General features: G+C 51.6%; 1 protein-coding gene across 28 annotated transcripts in view; it reads right to left on the bottom strand.

The window, feature by feature from the left end:
- Nucleotides 1-19,295, bottom strand: part of ptprdb (protein tyrosine phosphatase receptor type Db) — a 109,835-nt gene that overhangs the window by 30,674 nt on the left and 59,866 nt on the right. For 9 of the 28 annotated variants that reach the window (XR_008950975.1, XM_057035566.1, XM_057035574.1 and 6 more), the window contains 6 exons: nt 17,939-18,078; nt 10,926-11,071; nt 9,436-9,577; nt 4,128-4,316; nt 3,146-3,154; nt 1,157-1,174 (listed from right to left, as the gene is read on the bottom strand). Coding sequence is in view for 27 of the 28 variants with exons in the window: in XM_057035566.1 (XP_056891546.1) it covers nt 1,157-1,174; nt 3,146-3,154; nt 4,128-4,316; nt 9,436-9,577; nt 10,926-11,071; nt 17,939-18,023 (589 nt within the window). In the remaining variant the exon portion in view is untranslated. The remainder of the gene's footprint in view (nt 1-1,156; nt 1,175-3,145; nt 3,155-4,127; nt 4,317-9,435; nt 9,578-10,925; nt 11,072-17,938; nt 18,079-19,295) is intronic. The other 19 variants (XM_057035572.1, XM_057035583.1, XM_057035591.1 and 16 more) reach the window with 4 other exon arrangements.

Raw genomic sequence — 19,295 nt, 5'->3', positions numbered from 1 at the left:
CTGCATCGCCCCCCCAACAAAGTGTGTGTAGAACTCCAGCCACAAACAGGGTTTCAGATTTCTTTTGCTGAAAATTAGAATGCAATTATTTTCTGAAGACACAAAGCTCCAAATATATCGCCATAGAAACCAGATCTTCAGCCCTTTCAGATCCACCAGTGGGATCAGACGTCATTTTAGGAAAAATACAGACGCAGGAAGGAGGTTAAGACATGAAGCGACCTCCATCAAGGCCAACAGATTCAAAAAAAGGAACGACATACGCAAAGCCTTGGGAAGGGCCCGGCGCTTTTCTCGCCCCCTGAAAACAGAAGAACTGTCAAAAAAGTCAACCAGAGGTTCTTTAACGATGGGGTGGCAAAAAAGCGCCCATAAAAACTTTATCAAAAAAGTGGTTGTCTGGGGCTTTTTATCAGTAATGAGGAGGATGGCTGAAATAAAGCAAAACATGAGATGTGTGCACGCCTGTGTGTGCATGTGTGAGCGCACGAGTGTGCATGTGTGAGCGCACGAGTGTGCATGTGTGAGCGCATGTGTGAGCGCACGAGTGAGGCGGCGGGGCTTTGCCATCTGGACTTTTCAGGCTGATCACGTAACAGCTGGGAGGAAAAAACACAAGTGGGACATGTGATTGGGCGGAGGGGGGTGGGGGGGCTGGCGTGTGTAGACCAGGTCAGACCCCCCCCCCAGAAAAGAGGACGGATATTAAATCTAACATAAATGAGGGAATGAAGCGGACACGGAGCTGGGATGGATGTTCTCACACCATGCTGGTGAACAACTGCAACAACTGCCACGAACGTGGAACGATCCAACAGAACATGGGGGGGGGGGGGGGGGGGGGGGCGATGGTGTTGGTGTTAGGAGAACATGTGCGCTCGTTTACAGAATTAGCCGATGGGAGGAGATGAAAGGGGGGGTTGTAGTAATGAGCTGTTCAATTCCAATCCCCTCCTCTTGCACCTACTGCAGATCTGGAGCAGCTGGAGAGGGACCAACATGGCCGAGTCACGGGGGACTAAACCACTGACTAATCCCCCCTCAGCTGCTCTTCGTTCTGTCTTTTTTTGTCTTTGGTTGGATTCAGATCTGGGACGAGTAGGAACGGGAGGGTGACAGGGAAGCAGGAAGCACGTTGGTCCTCCGGCAGTCTTACCTCGTATGGGCGTGCCACCTGAGTGGGCAATGAATGCACGAGATTAGAGAAGGAGAAGAAGAAGAAAATGTTAGTACCACAGGAGGAGTAAAGGCATATGGGGCGGGGGGGTGGTGAGGGGGGGGGCTTGGAAAAGAAAGAAATATATATATAAGGGAGAGAAGACTCAAAATATAGGTTCTGTGAGTGTGAGAGGAATCAAAAGACAGGAGAGAATAAATTTAGACAGATTAAGACTGAGAAAAGAAAGAGAGCGACAGACGGTGGCACAGCTAAAAGGACGGAGTCCCTGGTCTGACTGGTGATCGGGCACACGTGGCTGCAGCACTAGCGTAGGGTCTCGGGGGTCTTCTATGGGGCAGCAGGGCTCTAAGAGGTGACCTGGGACACGTCGGGACCCTGGACCAGTCTGGAAGTCTTTGTTTGGTTCAGATCGAAGCTCCAAAGGAAATCCACCCTCCAGCACTTGTTTGGAACTTGAAATGTATTGATTTTTGTTTCCAGCTACTTTATGTTAACAGGTTCAAAACTCTGTGTGTGTGTGTGTTCTTCACATATAGTTTATGTTATATCTGTTATACATGAGAAATTAGACACCACTGGAATAAAGTCACTCATCTAAAGATAAAAGAAATTAGTCGGAAGATAAAAATCTCATGATTTTCCTTCCTCCTGAAAAGCTTTGAAGGGTGGATTTGTTCCTTGAATTTGTCCCCATCTCTAACGTACATTACACAATACTTCAGTTCACAATCACTGAAGCGTGCAAACGTGTGCATGCTCAAATTCTTGTGAACTTTGGTCACCATTGATTTCCTGCTGATGGCTCCACCAGAGGCCCACCTGAGAGCCACCTGGAGCTGCTGTCTTATCGACTGGAACCCACTCTACGCAGCAGAGCGAAGAGAGGAAGTAGTCCAGCGAGTGGGCGAGTGGACGAGTGGACGAGTGGACGAAGGGAAGGAATAATTGAGTCAGTGGGGAAGTACAAACAGGTGAGTGTGAGGAGAGAGCTGTTGCACGTCTGCTGTTGTGTGGAGAGGCTGCAAATGCACAGGTGAGTGGAGGAATGTGTGGCCTTCATTTGAGCTGTGGTCACCACACTGTGGTCACCAAACTGTGGTCACCAAACTGTGGTCACCACACTGTGGTCACTCACACTGTGGTCACCAAACTGTGGTCACCAACTGTGGTCACCACACTGTGGTCACCAAACTGTGGTCGCCAAACTGTGGTCGCCAAACTGTGGTCACCACACTGTGGTCGCCAAACTGTGGTCGCCAAACTGTGGTCGCCACACTGTGGTCGCCACACTGTGGTGGTGGTCACCAACTGTGGTCGCCACACTGTGGTCGCCAAACTGTGGTCACCACACTGTGGTCGCCAACACTGTGGTCACCAAACTGTGGTCGCCAACTGTGGTCGCCAACTGTGGTCGCCGGGGCACTGTGGTCACCACACTGTGGTCACCAAACTGTGGTGGTCGCCACACTGTGGTCACCACACTGTGGTCACCAAACTGTGGTCACCAAACTGTGGTCACCACACTGTGGTCACCACACTGTGGTCACCACACTGTGGTCACCAACTGTGGTCACCACACTGTGGTCACCAAACTGTGGTCACCAAACTGTGGTCACCACACTGTGGTCGCCACACTGTGGTCACCAAACTGTGGTCGCCACACTGTGGTCACCACACTGTGGTCACCAAACTGTGGTCACCAAACTGTGGTCGCCACACTGTGGTCGCCACACTGTGGTCGCCAAACTGTGGTCACCTGCCAAACACTTGAGGCCTCCGGCCGTATGTGCATGTTGTGATCATCACATGTTGTGATCATCCTGGTGTTAGTAAATGCATGCCATCCATTTACTAACACCAGGATTGTACAGGTGAGCAGCAAGAGCAGCAACAACAGCGTTATTAGTGAAGAGTGTGTAGAAAAGTGGACAGTGAGGGTGTGGACCTTGAAACAGAAGCACTTACCAAAGGACTCTGTGGTTAAAAAGATACAAAGAGAAAAGAACAGCACAGTCATGACGTTACTCTTGGACCAGGTGGAACAGAGGACGTGTCTCAGTAGAAACACCTTAAAACACACGGCAACGCCAAGAAAACCTCACGTTTTACACTAACACTTTTTAAGCAGTTTGTTATCACATGACAATATTTGACAAGTTATCTTTATATACACAATGTTTGCTTATTATATGAAAGAGGGGGTCTAGGCGGGGGTTTAAGCCAGAGAGGTCAAATGAAAGTGATGCAAAAGGGTTTTGTTATTCATGAAGCCTGAGAGTTGGGTCCAATCACAGGGAAGGTTTTGGGTCCAGACTTGGTCCCTCAGAGCAGGAGCAGACTGAGGAGGGAGGAGAGGGTTGTGTTTCCACCCGGGATGGTTTTACACACTACTGGGGAAAACCCCCACTAAGGTGGTTGGGTAAACTGGCTGGAAAATGATTTGCTGTCTGGAACTGCAGATGCTGCCAACACAGTTCTCAGGAGGCATCGATGGGACGTCTGTGAGTCAATATCAACCCACCAGAGACGTCTCTTCTACATGAGACAGAAAAACAAGCAAAGCCAAAAGGTCATTCGCAGGTTTAGTCACAGCAGGGAGGCTTTTTTAGGGAGGGCGTTCCCGGAGCACGTCACCATCGCCTGCATCGATCTTCCAGAGAGAAACCAGCAGAAACAGTGACTGGAGTCCGCCCAAGCAGACGTTCCACAGAGTGATGGTGGAGACGAAGCCCTCGGTGAGGGTGACGTGCACGGGAAGACCTCGGGGTGCTCCTCCAGAGGGTTCCTTAAGGCCTCGAAGAGTCCACTCAGATTACAGCCACAGCAGAGAGACGCAGCCAGTAACACGACAGAAGAGGGGTGAGCGGGGAAGCAGGCGGCCGCCAGAGGGGGCGGGCCAGAGGCACAAGCACGCCCTGAAAGGTGATTGGGAGAAATGATGGGTCACCTGAGCGCAGCTGCTTGATGCGTCCGTTGTTACTGGAGGTGTTGACTGGCAGGAAATCCTTGAACCAGGTGATTTCCGGGTCAGGGTTGCCGCTGGCAGCACAGAGCATGGTGGCGGTCCGGGAACGCTCCACCACCTTCAGCTGAGGACCCATGTCGATGGTGGGGAAGCCCGGGGGCAGCTGGTCTTCTAGAGACAACAGGAGGAGCATCAGAGGAGCATGAGGCCACGCGCCCGCGGGCTACTGGGAATAACTCACAATTCCAGAATAATGATAATAATACCAGAATTCAGAATTCCAGAATAATGATAATAATACCAGAATTCAGAATTCCAGAATAATAATAATAATACCAGAATTCAGAATTCAGGTTCCTGCATCAGTCTGAGCTACATTTGTTCAGGCAAACCATCACATTTGTCTCCTTTATCCAAAATCCCCACGACTTTATCAAAGCCCACACAGAGTCTCATTAGGAGGAAAGTCCGGTTCTGGACCTCGCCGAGGAGATGCTGAATCTGCTGCTCGCCCATTAGACCCACGCCGCTGGACACCAGCCCTGCCGTGAACATGTGGACCCGGACAGAACCGATGATGGTGAGAGGGCAGAGTAGACCCAGACAGAACCGATGATGGGGAGAGGGCAGAGTAGACCCAGACAGAACCGATGATGGTGAGAGGGCAGAGTAGACACGGACAGAACGATGATGGGGAGAGGGCAGAGTAGACCGGACAGAACCGATGATGGGGAGAGGGCAGAGTAGACCCAGACAGAACCGATGATGGGGAGAGGGCAGAGTAGACCCAGACAGAACCGATGATGGTGAGAGGGCAGAGTAGACACGGACAGAACCGATGATGGGGAGAGGGCAGAGTAGACCCGGACAGAACCGATGATGGGGAGAGGGCAGAGTAGACCCAGACAGAACCGATGATGGTGAGAGGGCAGAGTAGACACGGACAGAACCGATGATGGGGAGAGGGCAGAGTAGACCCGGACAGAACCGATGATGGGGAGAGGGCAGAGTAGACCCGGACAGAACCGATGATGGGGAGAGGGCAGAGTAGACCCAGACAGAACCGATGATGGTGAGAGGGCAGAGTAGACACGGACAGAACCGATGATGGGGAGAGGGCAGAGTAGACCTGGACAGAACCGATGATGGGGAGAGGGCAGAGTAGACCTGGACAGAACCGATGATGGGGAGAGGGCAGAGTAGACCGGACAGAACCGATGATGGGGAGAGGGCAGAGTAGACCCGGACAGAACCGATGATGGGGAGAGGGCAGAGTAGACCCGGACAGAACCGATGAAAGAAAAGAAAGAGAAAAAAAAGAAAAGAAAGAAAGAAGAAAGAAGAGAGAGAGTTGAAGTTGCCTGTTCTGGTCCTCAGGGTCGTGGGGGGGGGCACATATGGGCAAAGGCAGGTCCACCCCCGGATGAGCAGCCATCGCAGGACCCTAGGGGACCCAGTGGGTTCCCTACCTTGCTCAAGGGTACCTAGGCAGCCCTCTGAGGGTGTTGTTGGAACCTTCCCCCACTACCAGAACGCCTTCCATGTTTTGTCTGACCTGGGACTCGACCCCAGAACAAAGGACCCAGGACCCGGAGCCTATACACACGGCATCATCCTCCACTATGGGGGCAGGTGTCGGTACCACCAAACGTGCACCAACACGTAGCGCACGAGGCCTGAAGTGAAACCTGCACTTCTGGATCACATCTGGTTCCACAAGCATCAGAACAAATACAGGAGCCGGCTGCTGCTCCAGAGGACCAATGGTTCAGGGGACGTGCACTCTTTAAGCCCTGTGCATCCACTCAAGGTTCTGGGTTTGAATCCCCAGTGATGGCCTGTCGCTGAGCCTGTCGAGGGTGTACCCAGCCTCCGGGATCCAGCCCCCCAGAAATGGTGTGGATGGATTTATAGAAATGCTCCACAAAGATGCGGTACTTCTGCTACTGTACTGGTCACTGTACTGGTAATAGGTCACTCCAAACCACACACACACACACACACACACACACACACACACGAGACACATATATTATGAAGGATCTGAATCTGAAAGCACATAATTTGCCATCAGGTTTGTTATTATTTCAACAGGTGCTGAACCAGTCCTCCAAGATTTCAGTTACTATGGTTGTAAAGTAATTAAGTCAGTCAGTCAGTCAGTCAGTCAGTCAGTCAGTCAGTCAGTCAGTCAGTCAGTCAGGCTGTGCCTTTAGGGCACATGGATACGTGACCAACACGTTCTCTTTTTCTGTGAGTGGAGTGTGTGTGTGTGTGTGTGTGTGTGTGTGTGTGTGTGGTGTGTGTGTGTGTGTGTTGTGTGTGTGTGTGTGTGTGTGTGTGCCATTTGAAACTGACATTTGGACCGACAGTCTATCAGGCCCTATTAGCTGCTCCCAGGTGGCCTCTCATTCATTCACTCCACAATGACTCCTCAGAGGGCTAGAAAGAGGCTAATCACTTTATAAAGACTGACTGTGTTTGATTGAAGAGTGTGCATGTGTGTGTGTGTGTGTGTGTGTGTGTGTGTGTGTGCGTGTGTGTGAGGGTGGAGACATTATATTCATGAGAAGGCTAAAGACTACAGGGGTTTGGGTAGATTTGATCGAGGGAGGCGGTAAAACATAAAAATAGGTTTGCTTCACAGACAGGAATGAGTGGCACAAGCACAAATGAGCACGCGTGTGCAATCTACACACACACACACACACACACACACACACACACACACACACACACCACACACACACACACACACACACACACACACACAAACTTTGCAGATGAGAAAAGGAACGAAAGGAGACGAATGAAACGGAACAGCAGAAGATGCAAAGACCATTAAGAGGTGAATAATTTAGAAGTTACTAACTGTGGCGAGTATGGAGAGAGAGAGGGGACAAAAAGGGAGGATAAAATGCACTAAAGGACCAAAGGGGGCAAAGGAAATAAAGGACAAGGGGATAAAGGTGCCATGGCAAAGACAGACATGGGAGTGGAGACCTGGTGTGGATGCTGCAGCAGCAGGGAGGAGCAGGGAGTGAGAGAAGCTCCACGCTGAACTGTGAAGGCTTCAGATGTGATTATCCACTCAAGCAGTTTCGCTCTCTCAGGCACTCTTCAAATCAGCGGTACGTAATGGACCTCTAATGGACCCGGCTAACGTCTCTATGTGCGCTAATGGACTCCTGCTAACGCCAACAAAGCCCTCGATGGAGCCCTGCACAGGTCAGCACCGTCCCATCAATGGCTTCATCTTCTCAAGCCAAAACCTTGCTGGACGTATTTGTTGTGTTCAATGTGGCAAAAGCAGAAAATCTGGCCAAACTTCTGCAGAGCAATTAGAGAAATAATACACCTCATATTGACCTGCTGATGAGCCAAAGTCCCCTGATGAGAGCGGTCCTGTCCCAGTGGAGAGGTGTGAGCAGCTCCCAGTAGGTCAGTACTATCAATGTCCTACAGGGGAACTTTGAACTAGAGGGGATCTGATATCTCAGTAACTAAGCTCCCTTTTGGATTCCGCACCCAAAAACGAGTTAGAACAGCTCCAGACCCACCTGAACCACCTAACCCTAACCCTAACCCTAACCCTAACCCTGACCCGTGCTGCTAAGCGGACCTTTCCCAATGCAGCAGCCTTCTTCCCCATCCTCAACTACTCATCCCAGTTAACACAGACACAACAGGACAATTTGGAATTTATCAACGAAACCATGACAACACATTACGAAACACTGCCGGAAATCCCAAACCACCTCTTCATTACAGAAAAAGACAACATCACTTGGACCCCCTATACAGCAAAACTCATATTTGCTAACTGGTGCGGACAACTTCTTCCTGAAACCCCCGTAATTTAAAATTGCACTGAGCACAGATTCTAATCTCCATCTCCAACCCTAACCCAAACCCAGCTCCTTTCCTAACCCCAAGCCTAACCCTAACCCCTCCCACCTCTAACCCTAACCCTAAACCTAACCCTAATGCTAACCCTAACCCTAACCCAACCCTAACCCTAACCCTAATGCTAACCCTAACCCTAACCTAACCCTAAACCTAACTCTAACCCTCTAACCCTAACCCCAACCCTAACCCTAACTCCAACCCTAGCCCTAACCCTAACCCCAACCCTAACCCCAACCCTAACCCTAACCCTAACTCTAACCCCAACCCTAACCCTAACCCTGACCCTAACCCTGAACCACCTAACTCTAACCCTAACCCCAACCCTAACCCTAACCCACCTGAACCACCTAACTCTAACTAACCCTAACCCCAACCCCAACCCCAACCCCAACCCTAACCCTAACCCTAACCCTAACCCAAACCCCAACCCCAACCCTAACCCTAACCCCAACCCCAACCCTAACCCTGACCCTGACCCTGACCCTAACCCTGAACCACCTAACTCTAACCCTAACCCCAACCCTAACCCTAACCCACCTGAACCACCTAACTCTAACCCTAACCCCACCCCAACCCCAACCCTAACCCTAACCCCAACCCCAACCCCAACCCTAACCCTAACCCCAACCCCAACCCCAACCCTAACCCTGACCCTGACCCTAACCCTGAAACATCTAACTCTAACCCTAACCCCAACCCTAACCCCAACCCCCACCTGAAACACCTAACTCTAACCCTAACCCTAACCCCAACCCCAACCCTAACCCTAACCCCAACCCCAACCCCAACCCTAACCCTAACCCTAACCCCAACCCCAACCCCAACCCCAACCTAACCCTGACCCTGACCCTAACCTGAACCACCTAACTCTAACCCTAACCCTAACCCTGAACACCACCTAACCTAACCCTAACCCTGAACCACCTAACCCTAACCCTGACCCTGACCCTAACCCTGAACCACCTAACCCTAACCCTAACTCTGACCCTAACTCCAACCCTAACCCTAACCCTGACCCTGAACCACCTAACCCCAACCCTAACCCTGACCCTGACCCTAACCCTAACCCTAACCCCAACCCTGACCCTAACTCCAACCCTAACCCTAACCCTGACCCTGAACCACCTAACCCTAACCCTAACCCTGACCCTGACCCTGACCCTGACCCTGACCCTAACCCTGACCCTGACCCTAACCCTAACCCCAACCCTAACCCTAACCCTAACCCTGACCCTGACCCTGACCTAACCCTAACCCTAACCCCAACCTAACCCTAACCCTAACCCCAACCCTAACCCTAACCCTAACCTGACCCTGACCCCGTGTTCTAACATGATCGTCCCAACCAGGTTCTTCCACTGTGAGTGGGCGTCACACTGACCTCGGAGCACAGCGAGCCTGGTGGAGGCCGTCATCTCGCCTACAGAGTTCGAGGCGTGGCATTCGTAAATGGCTTCGTCTCTCGGGGTCCTCAGTGGCTGGATCCTCAGGACTGAACCGGACCCATCGTCAAACTCGATGACCTGATGGAGGGACAAGGCAGGAGGTTACGGGGGGGTGAACAGCCACCTACCAGAAGCTTTTCGTTCTGACGTTCTTTGGACCCTGTTGAGCTTTGAAAGCTGCCTGAGGAGAAACATCGGTTAAAAACCCAACCGTGCTCTCTGAGGCGACCACATCTACTTGGAGGGTGGTCGGGTGAGTGATGAACCGAGCTCCTCGGCCTTAGAGAGGAACACGGTCGTGGAGAAGAGATTATAAACGACAGTGATGGAGGTGGCGGAGAGGGGGACAGGACAGGAGGGAATCGTGGAGCCATCATAGTTGTTTTAAAAATAAAGACGGATGATGTGTCGCCTCGAGATAAAGGAGCCGACACGCTGCCCTGCTGTGGCGTGATGATCCAGTCAGGAGTGAAAAGGTGCCTTCTGTCCTGAGCATTGTCTGGAGTAATTGGGAGAGGTTACCATGGAGATGCTCTGGCGCTTCTGATGATTCATGAATATAATTTCACCATAAAGCTTGATGAGGAAAGTGGTGCAGTAGGTGGACATGGAAAGACGGTGAAGCTGAAAACACGTTAAATACGTTCTCAGTATTAACAGCTGTTAGGGTGGTTAGGCTGGTTAGGCTGGTTAGGCTGGTTAGGCTGGTTAGGCTGGTTAGGTGGAGTCAGACAGGCGTTGACCAAACCTTAAGGTCAGCAGCTCATTTTGTCATGTGACTCTACATAACATTAAACTGTGCTGCATGAATATTATTCAAGACATTTCTGGAAAAGAGTTTCAGCCGACTGAAATCCAATAAAAATCCTCTGTGGTGGAACAGAAATGAAGGACACACAGCTGTGCAGATTATAAAAATAAAGCATCTCCTCAAGTGATTTAATCACAAATAGGATGGCAGCCAGATGAACTTAAACCTGGGAGCAAGCTGATGTTATTAAAGGAAATGGGACCGGCTGCTTCCACGTCTATCTGAGGACGGCGTCTGCGGCGGGGGAAGAAATCAAAGGTTAGAGCCTTCAGGAGCGTAATAAGGGAATCATGGAGGAGTGTCTCCCACCGTAGCCCAGGGCCTCATCTGACATATGAGAGGGCCGCAGCGCTGCGGGCTGCTGCTGGCTGCTGCTGGCTGCTGCTTCAGATGAAGGTAAACTAATTATTGATCCCCAGTCTCAGCTCTCAACGCCACTGTGTCGCCTCTACACGCCAAATAATTCAGGCAGTCGGGTCACAGCGGTCCCGATCAAAGGAACAAACCAACACCAGGACCTTGACGTTGAGAGAACGCAGGTAGTTCTGAGGAGCAGCGCTGCTCCATACCGCCTCACGTGATCAAAGGAGGCAAAGATACAAAGCTACAATGTACCTCGAATCTCTGGTTGCTGACTTTTTTCCCCTTTTTGTTCCACACGATCTTGGGCTGCGGATCACCTGCGGCCTGGCACACGAAAGACGCTACTCCCCCCTGGACGCCCGTCTGGTCTTCTGGGGTTCTGGTAAATCTGGGGGGTGCTGAGCGGAGAGAGAAAACGGGTGGAGTTCAGGTGTAGCCTGGAAGCAAAGTGGCGAAAGAGCTGCTGGATCATCACAACACAAGTGTTTGCGTGAGAAAGCAGCGGCGCTTTAAACGCTCGCTCTGCAAACGCCACGCCACGCCACGCCACGCCACGCCACGCCACGCCACGCCACGCCGCGCCGCGCCGCGCCGCGCCGCGCCGCGCCACGCCACGCCACGCCACGCCACCCTGCTAGCAAACACGGTAGCGTTGGCGGGGGGGCTTTGTGTCTGCGAGCCAGTCTTCCCCCGAACACGTGGGTGCGTTCCATCATGTTTCCTCTCTGTCCCCACCACCAGAGAAGCTTAATATCTCTGCGCCATAAAGGATTTACGCAGACTTACTCCTGACATGACCATTAAAGCCCCTCGTTCTGGATACGCCAACAATATCAGAACCGCAGCCTCCGCTGGATTGTGACATCACGACATCAAAAAGATTTGGTGCGTCAGTCATGGCACGTCAGCGCCAGCTCGCCTAATGGCATTCCAGCCAAACCAGAAAATCCCTACTTACGGGCTTACAGCAGCCCCCCGACAAAAGAGAGAAATTGCTTTTTGCTGTCTAAAAGGAGGAAGAGAAGGAGAAAAATAAGCTTTTCAGTGATGAGCTGAGCGTGTGTGTGTGTGTGTGTGTGTGTGTGTGAGTGTGTGTGTGTGTGTGTGTGTGTGTGTGTGTGTGTGTGTGGAATGAGTGGGGAGAGCTGAACAGACGAGCAAGTGAGATAAAGGGGATGAGTAAGAGAGACAGATGGGGAGCAGAATGGGGAAGAAAGCGAAAGCATGAGCTGCAGAATGGGGGGGGGCAGGGATAATGAGAGGAGCAGCTCGATGTGCTGGAGGAGCTGGTGGAGCTGGAGGAGCTGGAGGAGCTGGAGGAGCTGGAGGAGCCGGTGGAGCTGGTGGAGCTGGTGGAGCTGGAGGAGCTGGAGGAGCTGGAGGAGCTGGTGGAGCAGGTGGAGCTGGAGGAGCTGGTGGAGCTGGTGGAGCTGGTGGAGCTGGAGGAGCTGGAGGAGCTGGTGGAGCAGGTGGAGCTGGAGGAGCTGGTGGAGCTGGTGGAGCTGGTGGAGCTGGAGGAGCTGGAGGAGCTGGTGGAGCTGGTGGAGCTGGTGGAGCTGGAGGAGCTGGTGGAGCTGGAGGAGCTGGAGGAGCTGGAGGAGCTGGTGGAGCTGGAGGAGCTGGAGGAGCTGGTGGAGCTGGTGGAGCTGGTGGAGCTGGAGGAGCTGGAGGAGCTGGTGGAGCTGGAGGAGCTGGAGGAGCTGGAGGAGCTGGTGGAGCTGGAGGAGCTGGAGGAGCTGGTGGAGCTGGTGGAGCTGGTGGAGCTGGAGGAGCTGGTGGAGCTGTGGAGCTGGTGGAGCTGGTGGAGCTGGTGGAGCTGGAGGAGCTGGTGGAGCTGGTGGAGCTGGTGGAGCAGGTGGAGCTGGTGGAGCTGGCCAGCTCGGCCAGTGAGCCTCCAGCTGCCCACTCACCTCCACACCTCCGGTTTATGGAGGAATTTACCCAGATGATGTGGATCCTTGGCCCAGAATACACAGCAGCAAAGTGAGGAGCTGAGACATTTTAGCTTCAAATGTCTGTTTGAGGGCTCAGACTTGGTGGGAAGGGCAAGGCGGAGATTGGGCTGAGGTTCAGAGTTCAGGTGTCTGCATGGGATGGAGGGTGTTTGGTGGAAAGGTAGAGCTATTTGTGTGTAGCTACAGGGAGGCTGCACAGTTGGTCATGTTAGCTCGTTGACCAAGGAGGGGGGGACATGGCAGCGTCTGCTAACCCGAAGCCTAACGCCATAGATCTGCAGAAACTGCATACATTTGGAAAAATCAGACATCTTTTAAACAATAAATCATCTTTTAAAGATGTCATGGCCTCAAAGCAAAGGAGATGGAAAACACGTCTAAATTCTAGCACGTGTGCTAAAACCATAGCAAGTATTTAAGAGGGGACAAAACACGTCTTTGTCTTCTGTAGTTGGACGTAAAGACCCCTATTATAGTTGGTTTAGGTCTGAGCCACCACAGCAGGCAAGTGAAGGGAGACCCGTGGTCACCGTGGTCACCGTGGTTACTGTGGTCACCGTGGTCACCGTGGTCACCGTGGTCTCTGTGGTCACTGTGGTCACCGTGGTTACTGGGGTCACCCTGGTCACCGTGGTCACCCTGGTCACCGTGGTTACCAGGGTCACCGTGGTCACCCTGGTCACCGTGGTCACCCTGGTCACCGTGGTCACTGGGATCACCGGGGTTACCGTGGTCACTGGGGTCACCGTGGTTACCGTGGTCACTGTGGTCACCGTGGTCACCCTGGTCACCGTGGTCACCCTGGTCACCGTGGTTACCGTGGTCACTGTGGTTACCGGGGTCACCGTGGTCACCCTGGTCACCGTGGTTACCGGGGTCACCCTGGTCACCGTGGTCACCCTGGTCACCGTGGTCACCGTGGTTACCGGGGTCACCCTGGTCACCGTGGTTACCGGGGTCACCCTGGTCACCAGAATAAACCAGCTCAGCATCAGCGGATCGTTGCAGCGCCTCTTTGGAATTCTTTGACACATTTGAGCATCCTGAACGGTGGATCTGCTGCCCGGCCCCGTACGTGCAGATGCATGAAGCACGTGCACGTGTTCTGGCTCAGGGAGCAGATATGCCTGCCGAGAGTGAACGGGGGGGGGGGGGGGGGGGGGGGTTGATGAAAACCAAGAGAGTGATGAGCAGGAGAATTGCTCTGTTAATCCTCCTGCTAATCCCCCCCCCCCCAGCAGACCTTTCAATTACTTTTGTTGGTCTCCCCCCCCAACCGTCCACCCTTCATCTGCCTCCTCATGTCTCCTGGTGAAATTCCTCAGGTCCTCCCTCCTGCCCCACCCCCCCCAGGCCCCCCCACAGCGGCTCTCCTTGCTCCTCTTTTCATCCCCATCCTTGTTGCTCTATTCTGTTCCCTTCATCTCTGGGGAGTTACATAAGTCCCAATGACTGACTAAATGATGAGGGGGGGGGGCACATGCAACGTCTGCTCTCCTGCCCCTCACAAGTCCTGCGTTTCTCAGGCGTCTTCATGACTTACATTCATCCCTTTGTCTCTCCTTTCGTCCCCTCTCACGTCCCCCCTCCACCTTTTTAGTTGAAACTTTATTTAACCAGGAAGTCTCATTGAGACCACAAAGGGAGACGTGGCCAAACAACAACAACAACTACTACTACTACTACTACTACTACTACTACTACCACTACTACTACTACTACTACTACTACTCAAGGATAGTGGGGGGGCATGTTTTATGAGACTCTTGACTTTGTTCAAGAGCTGGAGGGTTAACCCTAACCCTCTAACCCTAACCCTAACCCTAACCCTAACCCCAACCCTAACCCTAACCCTAACCCCAACCCTAGCCCCAACCCTAACCCTAACCCTAACCCTAACCCTTACCCTAACCTTAACCCTAACCCTCTAACCCTAACCCTCTAACCCTAACCCTCTAACCCTAACCCTAACCCTCTAACCCTAACCCTCTAACCCTCTAACCCTAACCCTCTAATCCTAACCCTAACCTTAACTCTAACCCTCTAACCCTAACCCTCTAATCCTAACCCCTAACCCTCTAATCCTAACCCCTAACCCTAACTCTAACCCTCTAACCCTAACCTCTAATCCTAACCCCTAACCCTAACCCCTAACCCTTACCCTCTAATCCTAACCCCTAACCCTAACCCCTAACCCTTACCCTCTAATCCTAACCCTAACCCTCTAACCCTAACCCTCTAACCCTAACCCTAACCCTAACCCCTAACCCTTACCCTCTAATCCTAACCCTAACCCTAACCCTCTAACCCTAACCCTCTAACCCTAACCCTAAAGTCTTCTTATGAAATGAAAACACGCCCGCCAGGACCTGGTCCAACACGCCCGCCAGGACCTGGTCCAACACGCCCGCCAGGACCTGGTCCAGATTCCTTGGAATAGACCCGTGTCGGTCGTTTGTAGGTTGGTGTTGAGGCTTCGGCCAGAGTGGTTCCCAGTAAATGAGGAAAAGATGCCGGGAGAAAAGCCTCATCAGGTTTGGGTGAAAAGCACAACAATAACAGCTGGGAATATCTGGGAATATTTGCTATATACAGAGTTCCGATCACATGTTAAAAAGCTTCTGGGAATGTCGTGCACTCGTTCTGGTGTCGTGTCGATCGTTAAGCGTGCAGTGAATAATTGGATTCTCTGCCAGGAAACGATCAGCTGGTGCTGTTGGGACTGGTGGGCGAGTGGCTCCTAACTGGAGCTGGGGCAGGACTGGAGCCAGCTCAGGGTCTGAACCCCAGCTGGGCCAAGCCCAAACACTGAAATTCAACTGGACCAGGACCAATAAACTTCCAGAGGCCGATACTGTGCTTGTGCCGCACATGCACGTTGATTGTGGAGTAGGGATTGAAAAAGGACGTCATTCTGCGGTAAATCAAAGAAAATCTTAACATGTGCAATTAGCACTTAGCCAGCCCACGGGTCGCGTTAGCGCCGAGATAATCAGGGTTAATTAGTTAGAAATACAGCGGGGGGGTCTCATTTTCTGCACACACCAAACGGGCTGCCAGCTGAGCACAACCTTACTGGGTCAGAGTTGAACAGAGCCTTTTCTCTGCGTGGTCACAGCAGATTACTCACACATCAATGCGTTGCTAAGTTTGACCTAAGCTGATGCTGGCCAGGACGCTTCACAGATGGGTGCACCTGCAAAGCTAATGCTAAGCTAATGCCAGTCAGATTGTGTTATTCATGGAAGAGCACACAGCTATGTTAGCTGCTGCCAGTGCTGTGGAGCAGTCAGAAGCTTCAGGAGGAGAATGAGCTAACCAAGAACTTGCAATGTTCAGATCTGAATTAGAGTTTTAGACAAAAAGAAACAAAACACATAAAATGCTTCGGTAATTTCTTACTGGGATTACAAAACTCCACAGTCCACATGGAATAAAATATCTAGAATGCAAAATGTTTAAGAGCTGGGGGAGATTTAAAAGGACAGTCGCTCTCTGAAGCAAAGAGCTTCTCCTCAGTGAGAGTGACGATAACCAGATGGCTGTTTAATGTTCACGCATGTTGTGACCCAGTTCTGTCACGGATCAGCTCTGATGGAAGGAGACCGTCTACCTGGTCACTCACGGTCTCTCAAGTCCTGCTGTGGACCACGGTCACCTCCTGGTGTCCTCGGGACGCTCTACACGCTCAGAACTGGAACGGATCCTTCAACGGAGCGTTTTAACCCCAGAACCTCCAGCCTCTCCTGCTCTGCCTCTGAATCGAGGGATCCTCCAGGAGGATCCTTGAAGCACCAAGGCAGATGCTGAATGCAGAGATCTGCTGTTGCTCACACACTCCATCATGTTAAGACGGTCCACATGTGACTGGACCGTGTGGACGTGCTCGGTCCCACCGTCACACACTCAAATCTCTCATTTCTAATGATCACAGATCTCAGATCACAGATCACAGATCTTAGATCACAGATCTTAGATCACAGATCACAGATCACCATCACAGATCACAGATCTCAGATCTCAGATCACAGATCACCATCACAGATCAAAGATCACCGTCATAGATCACCATCACAGATCTCAGATCACAGATCACCATCACAGATCACAGATCACCATCACAGATCTCAGATCACAGATCACAGATCACCATCACAGATCACAGATCACAGATCACCATCACAGATCACAGATCACCATCACAGATCTCAGATCACAGATCACAGATCAAAGATCACCATCATAGATCACCGTCACAGATCACCATCACAGATCTCAGATCACAGATCACCGATCACAGATCACCATCACAGATCAAAGATCACCGTCATAGATCACCGTCATAGATCACCGTCACAGATCTCAGATCACAGATCTCAGATCACAGATCTCAGATCACAGATCACCATCACAGATCACAGATCACAGATCACAGATCACAGATCACAGATCTCAGATCTCAGATCTCAGATCACAGAAGCCTTCTGGTGCTGAGAAAAGTAGCTGAGCAGGAAGAATCCTGATCTGAGGTTTCCCGTCACCCTGGAAGGCCGCAGGGGACGGGATTCTCACACCGGGGATCTCTCGTCAGGAAGCGGTGGCCTAGATTGTGACGGGATCAGCATTACTCTTAATCCACCGGATTGATGTCACGTTAACGCACGCGCAGAAATACTCAGAAAACAAAAAATGCTTATGTGGGCAGAGAAGGAGGAAAAATGGGAGATTTGGAAAAACACGCACAAAGTGCTGCGTCATGCAAGGTTCCAACCCTGCACACGGGATCCACTCGGCTCTGACTGGGCCTTCAGGATCCATTCGGCTCTGACTGGGCCTTCAGGATCCACTCGGATCTCACAGGGCCTTCAGGATCCACTCGGCTCTGACTGGGCCTTCAGGATCCACTCGGATCTCACAAAGCCTTCAGGCTCCACTCGGATCTCACAGGGCCTTCAGGATCCACTCGGATCTCACAGGGCCTTCAGGATCCACTCGGCTCTGACTGGGCCTTCAGGATCCACTCGGATCTCACAAAGCCTTCAGGATCCACTCGGATCTCACAGAGCCTTCAGGATCCACACAGCTCTCATAGGGCCTTCAGGATCCACTCAGATCTCACAGAGCCTTCAGGATCCACTCGGATCTCGAAGCTGTAGTTAGTTAGTCCAAAGCTGTAGTTAGTTAGTCCAGAGCTGTAGTTAGTTAGTCCAGAGCTGTAGTTAGTTTACTGTGAGATTCCAGCCAAGCGGAACGATGATCTAGTGGATTCACCTGTATAATTCAAGCACCATCAAGTGAACAAGGACTTACAATCGGCATCGACGAGGAAGAGGAAGCTGAGGAGGAGCAGGCCCCGATTAGCAGAGTGCATGATGGGAGATTTTGACCCAGGCATGCTGGATCCTCTTAGCTCACTGAGCAACGGGACGACAGGAACAGGCCCTCACAACCTGGAGAGGGAGGAAACGGACACGATCATCAGGTGGAAACACGGGACTTCATTTATCAATCAAATCTCACGATAGTTCTGCCCTCAACACCTGTCACCATGGCAACCACCAGGGTAGAACGTAGAGAGGCATTAAAAACACCCGACTATGAAATGTAATCACTGCAACACCGTACAAACAACAACAACAACAACAATAATAATAATAATAATAATATAATAATAACAATAATAATAATAATAATAATTTAAAAGTCCTCTTTTGGTAAATGAGGTCCTAAAATGTTCCACACTGCCTGTAAATTCACTTTAAACATGGTTTTGGCTCCACAACATGGCTCAGACACACACGCTGGACCCACAACAGGAGGTAAAACCCCACATTAGGATGCAATTAATGTAGAAACACACACACTCCTACACACACACACTCCTACACACACACACACACACAGTGAAACATCAGGTGTGCAGTTTCTGTTTAGTCCTCAGACTGCAGCTCCTTTTCTCTTCAAAGGAGCAAACACTTATCGCAAAAAAACAGATGTGTAGGAGTGTGTGTGTGCTTGTGTGTGTGTGTGTGTGTGTGTGTGTGTGCTTGTGTGTGTGAGTGTGTGTGTGTGGTCTGGAACAAAGATCACCAAGTATCTCATGATATCCAGTTTACAGCAGAAACTTCCAATATCAGCCAGCCTGTGAAGTTCCGGTGAGAATGTGATGACGGGACGTACAAACGTCCACAGGAAGCAGCCGCTCGGTTTATTTCCTGTTTATCACTCGCAGCACAATTCATGGTTGCTCTTCCAACCCAGATTACATTCCAAATGTATGTCAAACAGGGAATCACTGCAGATTGATGGAAAGGAATGGAAGGCTTTAAGATGGAGGGGTGGGAGGATGAAGCCGGGGCTTGATGGGCCGCGGGAGATTAAAGTGGGAGGGGACTGACTCCTGTTAGCACGCGGCGTTGCTAAACATGCAGCTCAATGGCCACCCTTTCAGCTCCGGCTGCAGAATGCCTTTTCCCACTGCTTTGCTTTTACTGTTTGTCTCTCTTGTGTCCTCCAGCATCGCTGCTCCCTCCACTAGCTTCCTCTCACTCTCATCCACACTGCAGCCCCTCCTCTGCTTCCCCTTTTAACCTGCTATCTTGTTCTTCCTCTTCTGCTCTCACTCTGTCCCGGCTGTCCTTCTCTCGGCCATCTGCAGGAGCAGGCT

Source organism: Takifugu flavidus, chromosome 6 (assembly GCF_003711565.1).
Source record: "Takifugu flavidus isolate HTHZ2018 chromosome 6, ASM371156v2, whole genome shotgun sequence".
NCBI classification, from domain to species: Eukaryota; Metazoa; Chordata; class Actinopteri; order Tetraodontiformes; family Tetraodontidae; genus Takifugu; species Takifugu flavidus.
Note: the sequence above shows the minus strand (reverse complement) of the source record. Positions and strands in the feature narration are given on the sequence as shown.